The 20,665-nt window shown below is 40.9% G+C and overlaps 1 protein-coding gene across 2 annotated transcripts in view; it reads left to right on the top strand.

Moving 5' to 3' along the window:
• The first annotated feature begins 17,187 nt into the window (after window positions 1-17,187).
• LOC100557223 (uncharacterized) overlaps window positions 17,188-20,665 on the top strand; it is a 46,390-nt gene continuing 42,912 nt past the window's right edge. Inside the window, exon 1 of one of the 2 annotated variants that reach the window (XM_062976722.1) lies at window positions 17,188-17,387. In XM_062976722.1, the coding sequence (XP_062832792.1) occupies window positions 17,362-17,387 (26 nt within the window). In that variant the 5' untranslated portion in view covers window positions 17,188-17,361. The remainder of the gene's footprint in view (window positions 17,388-20,665) is intronic. The other variant, XM_062976723.1, reaches the window with a different exon arrangement.

The following is a 20,665-nucleotide window of genomic DNA, read 5'->3' as shown; positions in this document are numbered from 1 at the left end:
TTTGTTGTTGTGTGATATTCTCAAAGGGAGAGGAGATTAGAGCTTTCTCGAGAATTTGCATTGTATGACAAAATTCAAGAAACTTTGAAGAGAGGGAAAAAGGATTTAAAGCCTGAATGCCAAGAAGTAATGTAAGAGGAGTTTTTCATTCTCAAATGGAAAGTGGAGAGCTTTAAAGGTCATTTGTTTCTAGGAGGTTCAGGAAACAATCTTTTAGGGTTTGAATTGTATGACAGAGAATGAGAAAAGATGATACTGTATAATAGTACAGTAGAGTCTTACTTATCCAACATAAACGGGCCAGCAGAACATTGGATAAGTGAAAACGTTGGATAATAAGGAAGGATTAAAGAAAAGCCTATTAAATATCAAATTACATTATGATTTTACAAATTAAGCACCAAAACAACAAATTGACAGAAAAACAACTCAATATGCGGTAACATTATGTAGTAATTACTGTATTTACAAATTTAGCACCAAAACATCGCAATGTATTGAAAACATTGACTAAAAACATTGATTACTAAAAGCCAGGCTGTGCTGGATAATACAGAATATTGGATAAGCGAGATTCTACTGTATATAAAAATAAATTTCTAAGGAAAAAGAATCAGATATGAGAAAAATTGCGCTCAAACTATAATACCTCAGAAAACCTTGTCTCATTTTTTAAATCTTTGGATAAATGCTGATCCAAGAAATGTCTATGAATAGTTCTACACAAAACCGGTAGTCATGTTGACAACAACCAGCAAATCCTAATAAAATCAAAGGAACCATATCATGAGAACTCATGCTTCTTTAGACAAAACTGGAAGAGCCCAGAAGCTGCACAAGGCAAGGATGCTCTCTAGTGGTTTAAGCTGCACAAACATCTTTCTATCAATTCTGAAGATTTGCTTCATCAGGCAGATGACAAATTGCCACATTCGAAACTAGAGGTCACTTAACTTGCAGTACAATTCTAATAAACAATTTCCCAGAAATTCTCTCCAAAAATGTTGACAATGATCATAAGTACATGCTTGGCTAACTATATACCTGGATATTTTCAAGTATGCATTAGAAATAAGCATTAGAAAAAGGATGCCACTTTATTAAGTGAGCCACTCAATGCATAAACCAGAAGTCGGGATAATGCTACCCTTCCAATATTGTTGGACCGTAGGTCTTCACACTCTCAGTCAGCATAGCAAATGAGAAGGCACCGTGTGAATTACAATTCACCCAATAATGCTCTCTTCCCAGTTATATTTAGGTATTTACCCAAGTTTGCTTTAACTTGACCTGATGACAAGCTGTTGGCCTCTCCAAGCAACCATAGGTAGGTAAAGTTTCTACATCTAGGATATGGTCTCCTTATAGTTTTCTTTACACAAATGCACATGTTCCGTTGGATGTCACTTTTGTTCCAGTCACTAAAGAGAAAAAGAAATGGAAGAATGAACATTGAAATTGTTTGATTTTCTGCCATATCCTAGTGGTAGAATTGAGTGTCATCACAATGTAGGTGTTTGAGTGTAGAATTTCAGGAGGAGATGGTTCAAATCCCCACTCTGCCATGGAAACAACCTGGGTGATTTGAGCAAATTAAACTCTCCTAACCTATGTGGAAGACAATGGCAGGCATCATCTGAAGAAATCTTGTCAAGAAAACCCTGATGGTGGCCCTTTCACACTACATAGGTTGCATCTACACTGCCATATACATATCTGAATCCAGATTATCTGCTTTGAACTGAATTATATGAGTCTAAGGTAAAGGTAAAGGTTTCCCCTGACGTTAAGTCCAGTCATGTCTGACTCTGGGGGGTTGGTGCTCATCTCCATTTCTAAGCCGAAGAGCCAGCATTGTCCATAGACACCTCCAAGGTCATGTGGCCGGCATGACTGCATGGAGCGCCGTTACCTTCCCGCCAGAGCGGTATCTACTGATCTACTCACATTTGCATGTTTTCAAACTGCTAGGTTGGCAGAAGCTGGAGCAACAGCGGGCACTCACTCCGCTCCCGGGATTTGAACCTGGGACCTTTCGGTCTGCAAGTTCAGCAGCTCAGTGCTTTAACACACTTCGCCACTGGGGTTCTACAATGAGTCTACAATGCCATAAAACATATGTTTTATATGTTTTAAGTTTTGTATATTGTCTCATGTGTTTTAATGCCTAAGGCAAATTGTTTTTAACTGCTTTGTGTTTTATTGTATTGCATTGTTGTTTTTATTGGCATTGAATTTTTGCCAGGTCTGTAAGCCACCTTGAGTCCCTTCGGGTGAGAAAGGCAGGATAGAAATGATGTAAATAAATAAATTAATACATACATATAATCCAATTCAAAGTAGATAATTTGGATTATATGCAGTATAGATGGGGCCATAGTTATGGCAGGGGATTTCATGGGTTGGAACCATGGTAGTGAAATCATAACTATCAGTGTTTAGTGTGAAAAGGTCCAGGACAAGGGACCCCAAACTATGACCCATGGGCTGGAGGTGGCCCTCCAAGAAGGTTTACACCTTAAACTTTATACTTAGTGTTGCCCTAAGTCTGAAACGACTTGAAGGCACACAACAACAACAACTCCTCTAATTAACTTGACTATCTCATCAGGCAAAGGTAGGTCCACACTTCCCATTGATTTTTCTGTAAGTTTTTGTTGGTTTTTGTATATAGTCCAGTCCCCAAATACTGTGAAGGACTGTGAACCAGCCCTCTGCTTAAAATGTTTGAGGACCCCTGGTCCAGGATCACCATATGATGAGCTGATTTGAGCAAGAAGAACAAAGTTTTAAAAAATGACAGAGCTGGAAATATGAAGACAAGGAACCATAAAAAGCAAAAGGAGAAGACATTATTCAGTTTTTGAATACTGCAATATATATCAACTTGATTCTTGAAGTAGACGTATAACATGTCCATGCCTAAACATGTCAACACCATTCCTGCAGGAAATGCCTGCTCCGATATGATACGCCTGTGGTCAACTTTGGCAAAACAGTTAAACAAACTCTTATTTACTGGTTTTATGTTGTAAATTTTTGTCTGAATGTATTGATGCAGTAGGCACTTTCTCATAACATTATTGCTGAACAATTTTAAGATTGGCCAGTATATTTTTCTTTTACATCTGGCTCATAAAGAGGTATACAATACATACGCCCAATTCCTTGCCCTATGAGGAGCAATTCTGTCTTAGATGTTGGGATCTGGTTGGTCCGTTATTTGTATTTATGAATGTACTAAAGTATTGAATGTTTACCTTTTTTTTTTTTGGAATCTGCCCTGAGTCCCCTCGGGGAGATACAAATAAAGTTTATTATTTATTTAGGGAGATGGGTATGTTTAGCCTGGGAAAGACAAGGTTCAGCTGTGGCATATCTCTGAACCCAAGCCAAACAGCCACTGTTTGTCTCTGGACCCTTCCAGAGATGACCCCTGGCCATCTGTCGGGGGTGCTTTGAATGTGATTTCCTGCTTCTTGGCAGGGGGTTGGACTGGATGGCCCACGAGGTCGCTTCCAACTCTACTATTCTATGATTCTATGATTCCAGACATATCAAAGTCCCAAGAAGAATTGGGTTATAAATTCTGGATTCCTTTCAGGACTTTGTGCCCACTCCAACCCCCAACCCTGAGCTCTCCCTTGGGGAAGGACATCCAGACATCCTCCAGCCCCCCATTCCCTCCCACAAAACTTATCCACACAGGTCTGCCTGCCACACAGGTCCCAATGGAGAGCTCTGTAGTAGTGTCAGGATGAAGCTTCACGGGGTGTGTGTGGGGGGGGGGGGGAGAAGGAATTTTGTGTGGCTGGCAGGCCCCTCAGGTAAGTTTTGGGGGAGGGAATGGGGGACTGGGAGGAGAGTGGGGCACCATCCCGCTCCTCCGGGCTTTTGGGAGCTCCAAGAAGCAGGATGACTGTGGGGACTGACCCCCCGGGACTGCGGAAGTCAATCCCCACAGGCCTGGCAATTGCAAAGATTCGGACCTTCGTTTAAATTAATCCGGGGAAAACGGGGATATCCCTGTTTTCTCCAGATTAATCCTGGTTTACCTGAGGCATCATTTGGACACCTCAGGTAAACCCGTGATCCATCATGGGTTTTAGCACGGTGTAGAAGCACCCTTAGTCTTGGAATTAAGCAAAGACAAGCCTTCCAAACAAATATTGTCAAGAAAACTCCAAGATAGGGTCACAATAAGTTAAAAATGACTTGAAGACACATGACAACAATAACAACAACATGTAACTCATAGTAAAAATTGGCACAATCCTTTCTCAGTACTGTTTTTATGCTTCAGGGGCCTAGCATCAGTGGGACACAGGGTGTTCTCGATCCTGCATAGGAGGTCAGATGTGGAAGGGCTCTGTAGCTTTAATTAAACTTTTGAAAGGTGTTGCTTGTTATACAATTAGCTAATAAGCAACACCTGCTGAAATTACCTCTTCTATACAACTATTAAAAGTAAAGGACTGCTCTCCCTAGTATAAATACCAAAATGTTCTTATTGCTTAAAAAAAATTTTTTTTTACATTTGCATATTCATAAAAATTTATAAATCTATGCACATGTATATATACATGGAACAGTGCAATATTTCATAACATCTATACAATAAGTGTATTTGACTACACCATTCCCTCCTCCCACCGCTCCCATTGTAATGACCTCTCCTCCTTTGGGTTAGAGACCACCATGTACAGTTCTGTTCATCTTTCCTATCACAGTATTTTTCCATTCTTCTTTCTGTCATAATCGTTATTTTAAAATCCCATCCCAAGACTCTAACATTAAAGTATACAGCCTTTTCTCTTTCTTCCTTCCTTCCTTCCTTCCTTCCTTCCTTCCTTCCTTCCTTCCTTCCTTCCTTCCTTCCTTTCCAAAATTTAGAAATGGTTCCCAGTCTTTTACAATCCGCTCTTCTATGGTTGGAAAGTCTGACTCCTTCCAATGTTCTGCATATAGCATATAGCATCTGTGCTGTAATTATCATGTAATGCAGTATTTCGTAGTTTAGTGATTTTGTTTGTTTATTTGACAGCTGCAATAAAAATAATTCAGGCTCTAATTGATTTTAAAATTTCCTGCTGTTTTATACACTTTGACCCAGAATTCCTTTTTTACAAGACCCACCACATGTGGTAAAATGCTCCTTCTTGTTCCTTACATTTCCAGCACATACTGTTTCTTCCTTTAGCAAGTTTTGCTGAGATCAGGTAACACATGTTCATCATTTTATAAATATTTTCTCAAGGGCCCCTTCTACACTGTCATATAATCCAGATTATTAAATCAGATCATCCACATTATTTGCTTTGAAGTGGATGATATGAGTCTACACTGCCATATAATCCAATTCAAAGCAGATAACCTGGATTTATATTGCAGTGTAGAAGGGGCCTAAGATCATAGCACAACATTTTCTTTTAACTGATTGCTCTTCAAACCAGGCCAAAGGTTTGCTTTTCCTCTTTGGTTTAAAGTTGCTAACCTGTTTCCTGTTGCCTTGCACCTGGCTTTTTGTGCAGTAATGTGTGCAAATGGGCAACATCCATACAACTGCTGTTGTGGTGTGTCAGTGAGCTGTGGTGGAATAGTTAGAAATAGATTCCTAGATTTTAAATCCATGCCATACAAAAAATAAACTGTTTACCTGAGGCAGGTGGCTATTTTATAGTTAAATGTAACTTTCAAATATTCTTGCTATCTCAGTTTTCATCTTTGGAAAAGAAAAGTCCTGGCATTCTGATCTGGAGACTGTAATAAACCCCATACAGAGTTCCAATGTGTTATGGAAGATATATAGTCAATAGATATAATAATCTTAATTCTCTGTTGGAGTTCAGCCCTGGAAACTTTGGAAACCCATTGGGTGATCTTGGGCAAGTCACAATCTCTTAGCCTTGTAGGAAGGCAATAGCAACCCCTCCTCTGTTTAAACAAAGACAGGAAAAGCCCACAGGTAACCCAGACACTAATTATGCTGGCTAGGAATATCTGGACATTGTAGTCCAAAGAGTAACTTTTCCAAATTCTTGGCAAAGAGCTGATAAGAACATGATTATGCCAGTTTGTCTCAATGTCTTATTTATGAAGGATCCATCTTTGAACACAGTAAAGTCAATAAAGCTATTGGGGGCAATTCCATCCTCTCACTTTACCACATTATATTGTTTTGGAAATTGCCCTGTATGTCTGGGCAGGCTACAGAGTTGGGAGAAGATGACCGGAAACCTTCCTTGTGTTCATTTCCTTCTGTTCACTTATCTTAGGATCCAAGCTATTGTCTTTCATACAGCTGTTGGATGACTGCCATGATCTGTATGACACAATTGGGAAAGTGATCCTGGTTAGAAAATTGGTGCTGTAAAATTAATCAGCATATAGTTCAAATCAGGCACTGGGAAGGAGAATGAATCACACCTCTATAAATAAGTAAGTCTCCTGTGTAACTTGCCATTTGTTGCCCATTAACTCAGTATCCTGTGTATTTTGGAAAGCTTCTCTATAGCAAGGTGGAAATGACATGGGACTGGTTGTATCTCCTTTTGTGTCATTATAATTCATACTGACCTGAGGAGATCTGAAAGCTGTGTGAGAAAAATAATTTTAAGAAGCACTTTAAACATGATTTCAGACATTATCACAGCAAAAGAGAGTGAACTGGACTAGCATTCTGGATTGACCACATTGTCCAAATGCTCGATCACTGTCTCCCAAACTCCCAACTCAAGAATGGAAAACATAATGTTGGTGGACAGGAAAAGAGGTTTAAAGATGGGCTTTAAAGCTAACCTTAAAAACTGTGGCATAGACACCGAGAACTGGGAAGCCCTGGCCCTTGAGTGCTCTAGCTGGAGGTCAGCTGTGACCAGCAGTGCTGTGGAATTGTGTAAGTAAGCATTCTAGTAAAAATGCCTAGGAGTAAGCTAAATATTTATTCCTAGGTAAATGTAAGTCCAGTCATGTCCGACTCTGGGAGTTGATGCTCATCTCCATTTCTAAGCCGAAGAGCCGGTGTTGTCCGTACGCACCTCCAGGGTCATGTACACTGTTACCTTCCCACTAGAGTGGTACCTATTGATCTACTCACTTTTCCATGTTTTTGAACTGCTAGGTTTGCAGAAGCTGGGGCTAACAGTGGGCGCTCACTCCACTCCCTGGATTTGAACCTGCAACCTTTCTGTCTGCAAGTTCAGCAGCTTAGTGCTTTAACACACTGCACCACCAGAGGCTCCTATTTATTCCTACCATGTATAAAAAAACCCCAAAATGTTAATACGGAGGTATCCAAACTCTGTGTCATGACACATCAGTTTGTTGGCTGCAGTATGTAGTGCAAAGAAATAGCAATATCTTGGAAATGTGTATTATTAACTTATAAATCATATGTTTTAAAAAATATAAATGAAAGGTTGTCATGAGATATGTTGTGTCTCCATATATTTCATTATTGTACTACTATTTATATACCGTGTTTCCCCGAAAATAAGACAGTGTCTTATATTAATTTTTGCTCGCAAAGATGCGCTAGGTCTTATTTTCAGGGGATGTCTTATTTTTCCATGAAGAAGAATTCACATTTATTGTTGAACAAAAAAATGAACATTTATTATATACTGTACAGTAGTTGTAATCACAAACCAGCATAACCAGACAAACTGTGAATCCTATCAAGAATTTTTTGTTACTACCAATATTTCCATGTACAACACTCTATGGTACATACATTTACCGATCCTGCATGCTCTGGTGTTCTGTTCAATGAGCATGCTTCCAAACAAAAACTTTGCTAGGTCTTACTTTTGGGGGAGGCCTTATATTTAGCAATTCAGCAAAACCTCTACTAGGTCTTATTTTCTGGAGATGTCTTATTTTAGGGGAAACAGGGTATGTGTCCATATATCTTATATGGGATTGATTAAATCTCCAGTTTTCTGATAAAACTGAATACATGTGTATTCAATGATGCATGTCTAAAAATCTGTCATCCAACATGAAATGTTTGGATAACTCTGTGTTAAAAGGTCCAACTTCTAAAATGCATTAAAAATGTCAGAAGTGCTTTTCCTGGTCTAGCTTTCCACTATCACAGTCTGAATGCCCCTGAGGGCTAAATCCTAGCTCCAGTGAGCATTATCCTGCCCTGGTTTGACCCTTCTAGTGTCACAATTACCCATTTTAATCTATACTCAAATTAGTCTGGAAAGCCACACCGTCCCTCCCTCCTAGAAATCACCTTGATACAAAAGGGTGATGGGTTCACTTTCTGGCTTGCGGAAACCTATCAATCAACAGGGTCTCTTGTCATTTCTAATACACCTTACACTCCCACTGGATTGCTCCCCTGCCCAATCCCCTTCCTCCCATGTGGCCTAAACTAAATAATGAGGATGTGTTGGGAGGGAAGGTGGGTGGTATGTGGGTCAAAACTACAAGGGCAACTTTGAAGTTAGTATCCAGCCTAAATGAAAATGGAAAATGTATTGGCAATATTTAAAAAGGCAGAGAAAGTTCAGAGAGGAATGCAATATATGAATCATTCATTATATACCTGATTTCTCAGTATACCTGCTAACCGCTAAGGGGAAACCCCTCTTTAGCAAACATCCTTTTTGTTTAGTTTAAACAAAAGGCAGGAAGAATAACAAGGGATCCCCATGTTTTGAGACTGAAGACGGCACTGTTTTTGTTACAGCTTCCTGCAACTGAAAGCAATTTATTTATATTGACACAAGGAAAAGGAATATTAAAAACCAAAAGGAAAGTAGCAGTTGCTGAGAAATAGAAATATACATTTCATATTTTGAAGTCAATTGTAAGACTAGCCATTTGCTACACGGTAAGGCCAGTATTATCTATCTTTTGAGAAGCTCTACTAAATTTTAATCAAACAATGGCTAACAAGCTTGTGTATTATTGCTTCTAGGGAAAAGCAATATGTTTACTGTTGCAAGACACAGTTGTACTTCAGGTTTACATTTCTCTTTTGTTTTTGTTGAATGAATAAAGTATGCAAACATAAATAGGTATTTCTGCTCTTAGGGAAAATTCAGGCTTGACTTGCTTTAGTACTCATTTGTTTTTTAGCAGCCCATAGTATATGTAGAATGAGTTGATTCTTTAACCAGTTTTCTCACTTATACATAGAAACCGAAAGTACTGTGCTTCGTTTCCTCTTTTACAAGTGAATTTGTATGACTGTCATGGCCTTTTGTTGCTAAATTGCTGTCATTGTACACTTAAAATATTAAAACGTTGTCCTTTGCTGCAAAAAACTGAGGCACAGAGTGTCTGCTAGTGTAATCAAGGCAGTTCCTATGAAACAATTCTTACTTTGCTGAAATGGTGGAATAAAAATGAGAGATATTTATTGTGTTTCAGTTGTAAATAAAAAGAAAAGAGATTTCAAATTTTTATTCACTCATTCATCTTATATCCTGGGATGAATGCTCCGGATATAAAACATCACAATGATAAATCAAAACTTGAAAAGCTCTAGAAAACAAAAAAATGTTTTAAACTGAGTTTTGAAAAAAAATTAAGCGTGAAAGTATTTGCAAATACAATCCCAAGATGGAATAGCAAGAGCAAAGGACAAAAGAGTAGGTGAGAAACACAAATTTCAAAGAACAGAAATTGCCTTGAATTTTGATAATAAGAAACGATGGTTGAAAGGTAGATTAAATCCTAATAAAGATAATGAAGGGAGTTCAAAAGTGGAGTTGCATGACTGAAGTTCTTAGAAGCAGAATGTTGAGCAGAAACCAGGGAACAAAGGCTGTTTCTACACAGTAGGACGAATGCAGTTTGACAATACTTTAAATGATATGGCTCAATGCTATGGAGTCAAGGGGTTTGTAGTTTGGTGAGGCACCAGCACTCTTTGGCAGCAAAGGCGAAAGACCTTGAAAAACTACAGCTCCCATGATCCCATATTATTGTACTATGGCACTTAAGTGATGTCAAAGTGTATTAATTCTGTATTGTAGATGTGCCTCAAGATGAATGAATGGAAAACGAGTTAAGCCGAGAAATGATGACTTTGTAAAAGAAATAAGAAAGGTCAAATGCTGGTAACATTATACAAACAAAAGTAACATGACGTAGCTACAGTCTCAATGTGAGTAACAAAAGGAAGAGTCTACAATACAACCACATTTACCTGCTTCCTCTGCAGAGGCAGGCACACTTTCCATCTCTGCACAGACCTCAGGGGCTGCTCCGTCAACACCCCAGACATGACTTTATCACTTCGAGTTTCAGTTTTCACCTATTTCTAGTGTGTGAGAGAGATAGACAAAGATTAAAATTGTGGGGGATGGGGGACTGTGAGCACAAAACCAGTGTTCCTTCAAGCTGCTTTTCACTCAAAAAGTGAAAAATTAGAATTTTGGAGGAGAGATCTGGGGGCATGGGAGTCTTCAGGCTTCTTAAAATGGGTCCCTAATGTCTGTATTCAACCCATAGGCTTACCTTCACTTAATTTTGCTATACAGAATGGAGAGGAATATTAATGGTAACAGAAAATCCATATAGAAAAGAAGACTTTGGAAGGAAGGCAAGCAGTTCTGCCTTTGCAATATTATGTTTCATAAGACAGGCTGGGAGACATACTTCAATGGAAATCTCAAAGTCAGGATGCAGTGCTGTGGTTGAAAAGTACAATTAGCATCAATGTAAACATGGGACTGAATAGAATTCCTCCATTGTTATGAATAAACAGATACTATAAAAGTGGTCAAGACTGAATTTTGTGGAACACCCACCAAAAGCAGAAAAGAAGCCAGTTTAATAAACAGAGCCAGAGTAACGCAATAACAACAATCCAGATTACCATCATGAAGGTAATCCCGAAGAAGGGAATAATCAGCTGTTAAAAATTGCAAGAAGAATAAGAACTGAGTTCAAACTTTTTGACTCTGCAACAAGAAGATAATGGTCAGAATCCTGTTCTTTCATCCTGACTAGAATAGAACCATTGTTGAGTGATGAGTCAACAAGTACGCAAATCTGAATGGCTTTGCTTTTGTTGAAATTAGCAATAGCAAAGAGGTTCACCTGTGTTTATAAGAAGGACATCCTCAGCCGAATGCAAAAGGTGAAAACCAAACTGAAAACAACCCATTGTATAAGTTCAAGAAAGGAAGTTCAAGCATAAACAGGCAGCATGAAAAAGGTAACAAAGAAGCAAAACAATGATAAAAGGGAAAGTATCAGCAGGGTAAAGGTAAAGTCCAGTCGTAATGGACTCTGGGGGTTGGTGCTCATCTCCATTGCTAAGCTGAAGAGCCGACGTTGTCCGTAGACACCTCCAAGGTCATGTGGCCGGCATGACTGCATGGAGCACTGTTACCTTCCCGCCGGAGCAGTACCTATTGATCTACTCACATTTGCATGTTTTCAAACTGCTAGGTTGGCAGGAGCTGGGGTTAACAGCGGGCGCTCATTCCGCTCCCGGGATTTGAACCTGCCACCTTTTGGTCCGCAAGTTCAGCAGCTCAGCGCTTTAACACACTGTGCCACCAGGGGCAAATTAATATGGAAAAGAGGAAAGGAAATAGTAGAAGCAACAGTGATGTAGAAGCAAGAAGACCAAGAGGAGAGGTAGAAGGATAGGAAATTACAACAATATGGATAATTTGTCCCATAAAATAGGAAAAAATACATGCAATCCGCACAGTTAGACATTATAATACTATGAATATGTCCTTTTGAAATATAGCAAATATTTCCTTGCTTTTGCATAATTGTGAAGAAATTAGGAAAGGTAAAGGTTTTCCCCCTGTCATTAAGTCTAGTCATGACTCTGTGGGTTGGTGCTCATCTTCATTTCCAAGCCAAAGAGCTGGCATTGTCCTTAGACACCTCCAAGGTCATATGGCCAGCATGAATGCATGGGGCACTGTTACCTTCCCGTCAAGGCGGTACCTATTGATCTACTCACATTTTCATGTTTTCAAAGTGCTAGGTTGGCAGAAGCTGGGGCTAACACTGGGAGCTCACCCCGCTCCCCGGATTCGAACCGCCAACATTTCGGTCAGCAAGTTCAGCAGCTCAACAGTTTAATCTGCTGTGCCACCGGGGGCACCTCTATGAAGAAATAAGCTGCATACAAAATAATAAAGTTCGGGGGGCATTTTGTAGAACATCTAGTTCTATCTTTTGCCTGATGTAGGCAAATTTGTGCACATGACTTATGAACAGGTGCATGGCTTTATACAGGGACTTAAGCCACACCCTGCTCTAATGCTTTTATTCATCCAAGGAGACATAGGTATATTCAATCTCTTCCTCTTTTCCCCTCTCCCATGTTCCATATAGTGTCTGATTTAAAAACATTTCTAGTATATTTATCATCAGAAATACAAGTGCTTTCATTTGTCAAAAGGTCAGCCTAATAATACTGAGCAAAGCCTCCTCGTCAGCAAATACAGCTGATTGTCCCTAATTTCAAATGAATGAAGATGGTAAATGTATCATTGAGTTTTTCCGTCTGGAAACAGCCATAAAAATAAGCATTAAGCCATAAGCATAAAGCAATAAATTGATGAGGAATGTAAGCAAATCTTATTACATATATTTCTTGTATCTAGCACCTGTTTCATATGTGAGCTTTTATGATAATATGCAGCTTTGGGTTAAAAATAGGCAAGGGGCAACCGGACCTTCTTATCTCTCAATCGTCTTATTTATGTTCATTAGTCAAATATTAACTCTGGTTCTTATGTACAATCAAGTGCAAATAACTGCACCTGGAAAAGGAAGGGAAAATTCATTAAGAGTTAGAGATGAACAATAGTATTAATTCTGGTACTATGTAACAGGACGTTTTTAAAAAAATGTGTTTGTAAAATTTTTATGGTATTTGTGTGTTTTTACTGTGATGTGACCCGCCTCTAGCTTTGGGGAGAAGTGGGTAAGAAATAGAATAATTGCTTAGTTTCCAATATACCTCACAACCTTTGAGGATCGCCTGGCATAGATGTGGGTGAAACGTCAGGAGAGAATGCTTCTGGAACATGGCTATACAGCCCAGAAGACTCACAGCAATCCAAATAATAATAATAATAATAAGTGTTCGACTTGTGATTTTGTGAAACGAAATCCAGCATACCTATCTTGTTTGCTGTGTCATACAACATCGTTGTGTCAATAATAATAATAATAATAATAATAATAATAATAATAATAATAATAAATTCTGAGACAATCTTAGAAAAAGGCTTTATCTTGTGGTTTTGCTCTGGTGGAATTCCCTTCTACTTTGCTGATCTCTCCAACCCATCTAAGCAGCCCTATCACTCCAAACAGTTTGTCTGCATTGTAGGCTCTTATAAACATGAAGTGATGGGGAAGAAAGGGCTGCAGAAAGTAGGTGGATTAAAACTGGGTTTTCCAACTTAACTGACTTGAAGGTGTTGATAGCTCCTCCAAATTGGTTAGAATGGCTATTAACCAGAACTAATGGCATTATTTATTCTTAAACTCTTATTGCAGAGGATTTCTTCTGCTTCTTTTTCCTGGTGTAATGTTCTGAATAAGTGAAGCATGTATTTGTTACACAGTATAAATCTTAGAGATGTATTTTATAACTGTATACATTTTGCTGTTTTCATAGCGTCAAAACTGAGTGCACAACTCTGACATAATATACAAAGTTTGTGGCAAAGTGTGTTAAAGCACTGAGCTGCTGAACTTGCAGACCGAAAGGTCCCAGGTTAAAATCCCCGGGAGCGGAGTGAGCGCCTGCTGTTAGCTCCAGCTTCTGCCAACCTAGCAGTTCGAAAACATGCCAATGTGAGTAGATAAATAGGTACCGCTCCGGCGGGAAGGTAACGGCACTCCATGCAGTCATGCCGGCCACATGACCTTGGAGGAGTCTACGGACAACACTGGCTCTTCGGCTTAGAAATGGAGATGAGCACCAACCCCCAGAGTCAGACATGACTGGACTTAATGTCAGGGGAAACCTTTACCTTTTTAAAGGTACAGTTGCCATTAAGCAACTAATTATTGTGATGGCCATTGAAGTACTTTAAAGTGTTCTTCTGCACTACTGTGATCACACACCTTCTCAAGTTCACTATTTATATGTGTGATGTGGAATTCTTTTCTTTATGTATAAGAATGAGAATCATGAGGTCCATGAGCTTTAGATAGCACTGCTAATAGTGAGAGATGCTTGGAACTGTAGCTACTCAACACCTGAATAGTAGTGTAATCCCCAGCCCTGTTTCAATTCCTATTAGAAATTCACAAATATCTGTTTTATGGACAGGCAAGAGGAGGGTTGGATTAAAAAGGTGGATTAGCACAAGAAGTGGGTTACCAGCCTCAGGTGTACAGAGTGAACATCTCCATATTCTGCAAAAAGTCAATGCAGGTTGGTCCTAAGTTAGAAGCTGCACTTATACAACTAATTTTACAATTATTATTTAATTGATTTTAATTTCAGCCAGCAGCAAGCCAAGCCCTGCGTGCTCTGCTTCTTTGGCAGAAAGGAGGCGGATTCCATCTTGAAGGAGAAAACCCAGTCTTAGGTCTTCCTTCTTGCCTTGTGAAAGAGTGGAAATGGACTACCCAGGTGAACAGTCATCATGCTTGATAATTTTTTTGTTCTTTGCAAATGGATCCCTGCATTTCTGTAACAGGTGAAATGGGGGAGGGGTCTTTTAAAATCATTGCAGCTGGACAGCAAAATGTTCAGTTGGAAATATTGTGCAGCAGGAAAAACGTGACATGTGATGCACATTTGAGACAGGAAATTGAAAAGCAAGGTTACATCAGCAGAAATATGTGCAAACATTTGTAGACATTTTAAAAACTCAAGTAAAAGGTAAAGGTTTTCCCCTGACATTAAGTCTAGTCATGTCCTACTCTGGGGGTGGGTGCTCATCTCCATTTCCAAGCTGAAGAACCGGCATGTCCGTAAACACTTCCAAGGTCATGTGGCCGGCATGACTGCATGGGGTGCTGTTACCTTCCCGTCAAAGTGGTACCTATTGATCTACTCACATTTTCATGTTTTCAAAGTGCTAGGTTGGCAGAAGCTGGGGATAACACTGGGAGCTCACCTTTTGGTCAGGAAGTTTAACAGCTCAGCGGTTTAACCCCCTGCGCCACTGCAAACACACAAATGTCTGGCCAGTTTCCAGGGGAGGATTTCACACCTAAGAGTCTCTTGTGGCAAAAGGAAAGGGCTTTTGTGGCACTTTAAAGACCAATAGGTGTCATTGAGCAAAACTTCTGGTGGACACTGCATTGAATACAACTTCTAATGAAGTTGACTGCTTTTACCAAATAAATCCTCTTGAGAGGAAAAATCTTGTTGTTTGCTATCATGTTGGTTGCATTGTATAGTGACCTATGAATGTAGTGGTGTAGGTATTTTGTGTGTTTGTGATGGACTGTGATTCCATGTGGCCTGCGTTTGAATCCCCACTCACCTATGTCATCTCATTGGGAGACTTTGAAAAAGTTACACTGGGAAACCTTGGACAAGTCACATTCTTGGGCTGAGAGGAAGTCGTGGCAAATTCCCTCTGAACAAATCTGGTTGAGAAAACTGCAACAGATTTGCTTTAGGGTTGTTATAATTTGAAGGCAACATGAAGGCATGCAATAATGACAGCAACAAATGGATCTTGGCTTTTAGGAAGATTTCAGTTTTGATTTGCAGCTATCCCTAGAAATCGCCTCCACCATCACCCTTTCTACCATTGTTTAATTCAAACCAAGAACAGAGATGTTGAATGACCGAGGGGTGCAGTGGAAATGACATTATATGGTCAGGATCAAATAAAAAGGTGATGGAAGCAATGCACAAAGGCAGTATGAAGCAAAAGGATGACAGACTCCTTCAAGGAAGATCATTTGAGGAAAAAGGAATGGCTTTAGGAAAATGAAATAGAAGAGATTCTCAAAGTTCTGGGAAGAAAGAAACCCACCACTATTTATGGTTGGTTTTTTCCCCAAATAATTGGTATCATGAGAACATACAAGGGATACTAATAATGTAACAACTTGTGGTTTTGATTATTAGCAACCCTAGCAAGTCAAATAAATGTGTTTGCAATGAAAGAGCAAGTGTTTATGTACTTTTGCTATTCACATTACAGTTTGGAGAGGGTTTGAGTTTTTAAAGGTTTTGGTCAGTTTATGGTTTTGTTTGTTTGCATCACATGTGTATTAGTCAGCTTTGGGCAGTTAGGAATGCTTTCCCACTTCTGGGTTGTGGTGAGTTTTCCGGGCTGTATGGCCATGTTCCAGAAGCATTTTCTCCTGACATATCACCCACATCTATGGCAGGCATCCTCAGAGATTGTGTGGTCTGTTGGAAACTAGGCAAGGAGTGTTTATATATCTGTGGAATGATGTCCAGGGTGGGAAAAAGAATTCTTGTCTGCTTGAGGAAAGTGTGAATGTTGCAATTGATCACCTTGATTAGCATTGAATAGCTTGGCTGCTTCCTGCCTGGGGAAATCCTTTGTTGGGAAGTGATTAGCTGGCCCTGATTATTAACTGGCCCTGATTGCTAATCATCTCCCAACAAAGGATTCCCCCAGGCAGGAAACAGCCAAGCTTTGAATCTGCAAGGTTATTCAGTGCCAATCAAGGTGATAAATTGCAACTTTCACACTTTCATCAAGCAGACAAGAGTTCTTTTCTCCCACCCTGGACATTTTTCCACAGATATATAAACCTCCCTTGTTTAGTTTACAACACACCTCACAACCTCTGAAGATGCCTGCCATAGATGCGGGCGAAACATCAGGAGGGAATGCTTCTGGAACATGGCCACACAGTCTGGAAAAGTCACAGCAACCCAGTGAATCCGGCCATGAAAGGTTTTGACAACACACTTTCCCCACTTTCCTTATGGCTTTTGGGGTTTCCTTCTTTTGTATTGTTTCCGTATGTTGGTATGTTTTGTAATAAATATATACATACTGTATTTTAAAAAGGCCCCAAAAGTGTGCTTTTTTTAATTCTGCCACGCGAGAAAATGCCAGAGGGCGAAGACATTCATTCAGCACCGGCTTTCCTGGTGAGCGCCGCTTCCTTCTTCTTCTTCAGCACTGCCTTCGTCTTTCTCTCTCTCTCTTTCTTTTGGCGCCTTTGGAAGCAAGCCCTCATTAACAATCGCGCTCGGGTTGCCAAGGCGACGGCTCTGCCCGCACACGCGTGAGGCTGGGTTGGGCGCCGACTTGCTGCTGTTGTTAGCTTCCCCTCCCCTCCCCTTTCCACACGCCGCATCCTCGCGCCTTTCATCCACTCGCCACAAGCAAGCGACTGTGCAGTTTTGCTTGGTTGCTTTGTTGCTATTTTGGCGCGCGCTTCGCTTGGCCGGGCGGGATGACCAGCGGGCAGGTGCAGGACAGGTAAGTCGGGGATATGTATGTGTATAGTGCGGAAAGCGGGGACATCCAGACTCAGCCGACTCCTTTTTGTTGTTGTTGTTGTACGCGCCCCGGGGAAGATTCTAAGGCAAGGCATGGGCCAACTTCGGCCCTCCCTCCAGGTGTTTTGGACTTCAACTCCCACAATTCCTAACAGCCGGTAGGCTGTTAGGAATTGTGGGAGTTGAAGTCCAAAACACCTGGAGGGAGGGACGAAGTTGGCCCATGCCTTGCCTTAGAATCTTCCCCGCGTGGACACAACAAAGAAAGCCCCGTCTCCTTTCCTTTCCCATCGCCATTGCTCCCGGAGGGAGAAGAAGGAAGGCGCAAAGCTGGCGGGAAATCTTTGGAGACATGGAGTAATGGTGGTCGGGAGGAAAGGCTGATGCAAGAATAAGACCCCTCCCTTTCGTATTTGAGGGTTATTCGTGGGCTTTCTTTGCTCCGGAATCCCTGCGTCCTTCTGTTCCCTCTGTTTACATGCTTCCTTGAGCAGCCTCGTTGAATTCACAGCCATGCTCTCCACGGGACGCAATCCAATTGAGCTGCCCATGGTTCCTTGTTACAGAATCATCCTCTCCCAACCAGCGACCGTTCTCAAGAACAAACAAGCGACACAATGTATTGTCAAAGGCTTTCACTGGCGACCCGCCACACAGCCCTATATCCCAGAATATCAAGGCAGAAAATCCCACATTATCTGAGTATGGTCCCCGATAACCCAGTTCAAATCAGATATTGTAGGATTTTCTGCCTTGATATTCTGGGATATAGGGCTGTGTGGAAGGGTCCTGGGTTGCTGTGATAGGTTCATATTCCAGAAGCATTCTTTACTGATGTTTCGCCCACATCTATGGCAGGCATCCTCAGGTTGCGAGGTATATTGGAGACTAGGCAAGTGAGGTTTATATATCTGTGGCAAGAGAAAGAACTCTTGCTGTTTGAGGGAAGAGTGAATGTTGCAATTAGTTACTTTGATTATCATTGAAAAGTGTTGCAGCTCCAAAGCCTGGATGATTCCTGCCTATGTCAGACTATACAAGCAGGCCTGTAGCCCGGTGTGTGTGTGTGTGTGTGTGTGTGTGTGTGTGTGTGTGTGTGTGTGTGTTTAGGGGTTCAAACCACCTCCGAAATTTTTCAGGTTAAAAAAAAACCTGGTTTACTCATGAATTTTAACTAGTTAACCAAATTCCCATGCTAAATCTATGAGACACAAAAAAATTAAGAGTCCCTTCAGGCATTATCTCAAGCAGATATTGACAGGTCTGTAGTGTGGGGTGGGGGGTGGGCGGTTGGGGGGTTCAACCCCCCCCCCCCGAAATTTTCAAAACGCACTCGGAATTTTTTTTCTGGTATTGAAATCCATAAGCATGTGAACAATCTCAACAGAAAGGAGGAAACAATGAAAATGAACAAAATCTGGCTACCAGTATTAAAGAACTCTAAAATCAGGACAGTAAATAAAGAGCAACACTCGGAAGACAGGGGAATTCCAGATATAAAACAATTAGGACCAGGTAACACCTCCCAGCAAAGGACTCTCCCAGGCAGGAATCAGCCAGGCTTTGAAACTTCAAAGCTTTTCAGTGCTAATCAAGATGATTAATTGCAACATTCACAGTTGCATCCAACAGACAAGAGTTCTTTCTCTCACCCTGGACTTTCCACAGACTTTCCCGCTCGTCTGATCGGGGTATTGGGTGGCAACCTGTGCTGGACGGGGTTGCACTCCCCCTGAAATCACAGGTCCGCAGTTTGGGGGTCCTCCTGGATTCAGCGTTGACGCTTGAGGCTCAGGTGTCGGCGGTGGCCGGGAGGGCTTTCGCACAACTCAAACTTGTGCGCCAACTGCGACCATACCTCGTGAAGTCTGACTTGACCACGGTGGTCCATGCCCTAGTTACCTCTAGACTGGACTACTGTAATGTGCTCTACGTGGGGCTTCCCTTGAAGACGGCTCGAAATTACAACTGGTCCAACGCTCGGCTGCCAGATTAATAACGGGGGCGAGTTACAGGGAGAGATCTACTCCCCTGTTTAAGGAGCTCCACTGGCTGCCGTTCATTTTCCGATCCCAATTCAAGGTGCAGACCATCATTTATAAAGCCCTAAACGGTTTGGGACCCACCTACCTTCGTGACCGTATCTCCTACCATAAACCTGCCCGATCTCTTCGATCATCAGGGGAGGCCCTCCTGTCGCCACTGCCTGCATCCCAGACCCGCCTGGTGGGAACAAGGGAGAGGGCCTTTTCTGCTGTGGCCCCCCGTTTATGGAACTCACTGCCCATCGAAATTAGGCAAGCCCCCACTCTTTTAGCCTTCAGGAAAGATTTAAAAACCTGGCTTTTCCGATGTGCTTTCGGAGAGTAACTATTACACACTTCTTTTGTTACTCCCCCAACATCTATCCTCTAGATTGTTTTTTATCTTATCCCTGTTCTCCGTGATTGTATTCTTATCCTTTTCTCACCCCAAGTTTTAACTAAGTGTTTCATGCGGCCCGCCCTGTTATATATTGTGTTGCATTGTACATGATTTTATTGTATTGTTTAATTGTATTATGATATGTTGTTTTATATTTTGCTATATTGTACTGTTCTGGGCATGGCCCCATGTAAGCCGCCCCGAGTCCCCGTTGGGGAGATGGTGGCGGGGTATAAATAAAGTTTTATTATTATTATTATTATTATTATTATTATTATTATTATATAAACCTCTCTTGCCTAGTTTCCAACCGACCTCACAACCTCTGAGGATGCCTGCCATAGATGTGGGCGAAACGTCAGGAGAGAATGCTTCTGGAACATGGCCATATAGCCCGGAAAACTCACAGCAACCAAGCTACATGTGTCATAATTGCATAGCATTGAGCCCTGGCAGTTCAAGTGGTGTCCAGCTGCATTAATGCGACAGCATAGGTGCACCCAATGTTAGTCTGAATGCCGGCATCTTGTAACACCTTGGAGAATTGAAAGAAGTTGGTAGTCCTATTTAAGCAGGCGTTTGATAATGGCTAAGAGTATCAACCATCTTATCGACAGGACTTTGAATGGTTATTAGAATTATAATTTATAATTCTGAATACCCCGATCATAGGAATTGGTTGGTTTAAACGGTGTTTATATATACAGTAGAGTCTCACTTATCCAACATTTGTTTATACAATGTTCTGGATTATCCAACGCAGTCGGCCTTTTCGTAGTCAATGTTTTTGTAGTCAATCTTTTCAATGCATTGGTGCTGAATTCGTAAGTACAG

The sequence above is a fragment of the Anolis carolinensis genome, chromosome 3 (assembly GCF_035594765.1).
Source record: "Anolis carolinensis isolate JA03-04 chromosome 3, rAnoCar3.1.pri, whole genome shotgun sequence".
Lineage (NCBI taxonomy): Eukaryota > Metazoa > Chordata > Lepidosauria > Squamata > Dactyloidae > Anolis > Anolis carolinensis.
Note: the sequence above shows the minus strand (reverse complement) of the source record. Positions and strands in the feature narration are given on the sequence as shown.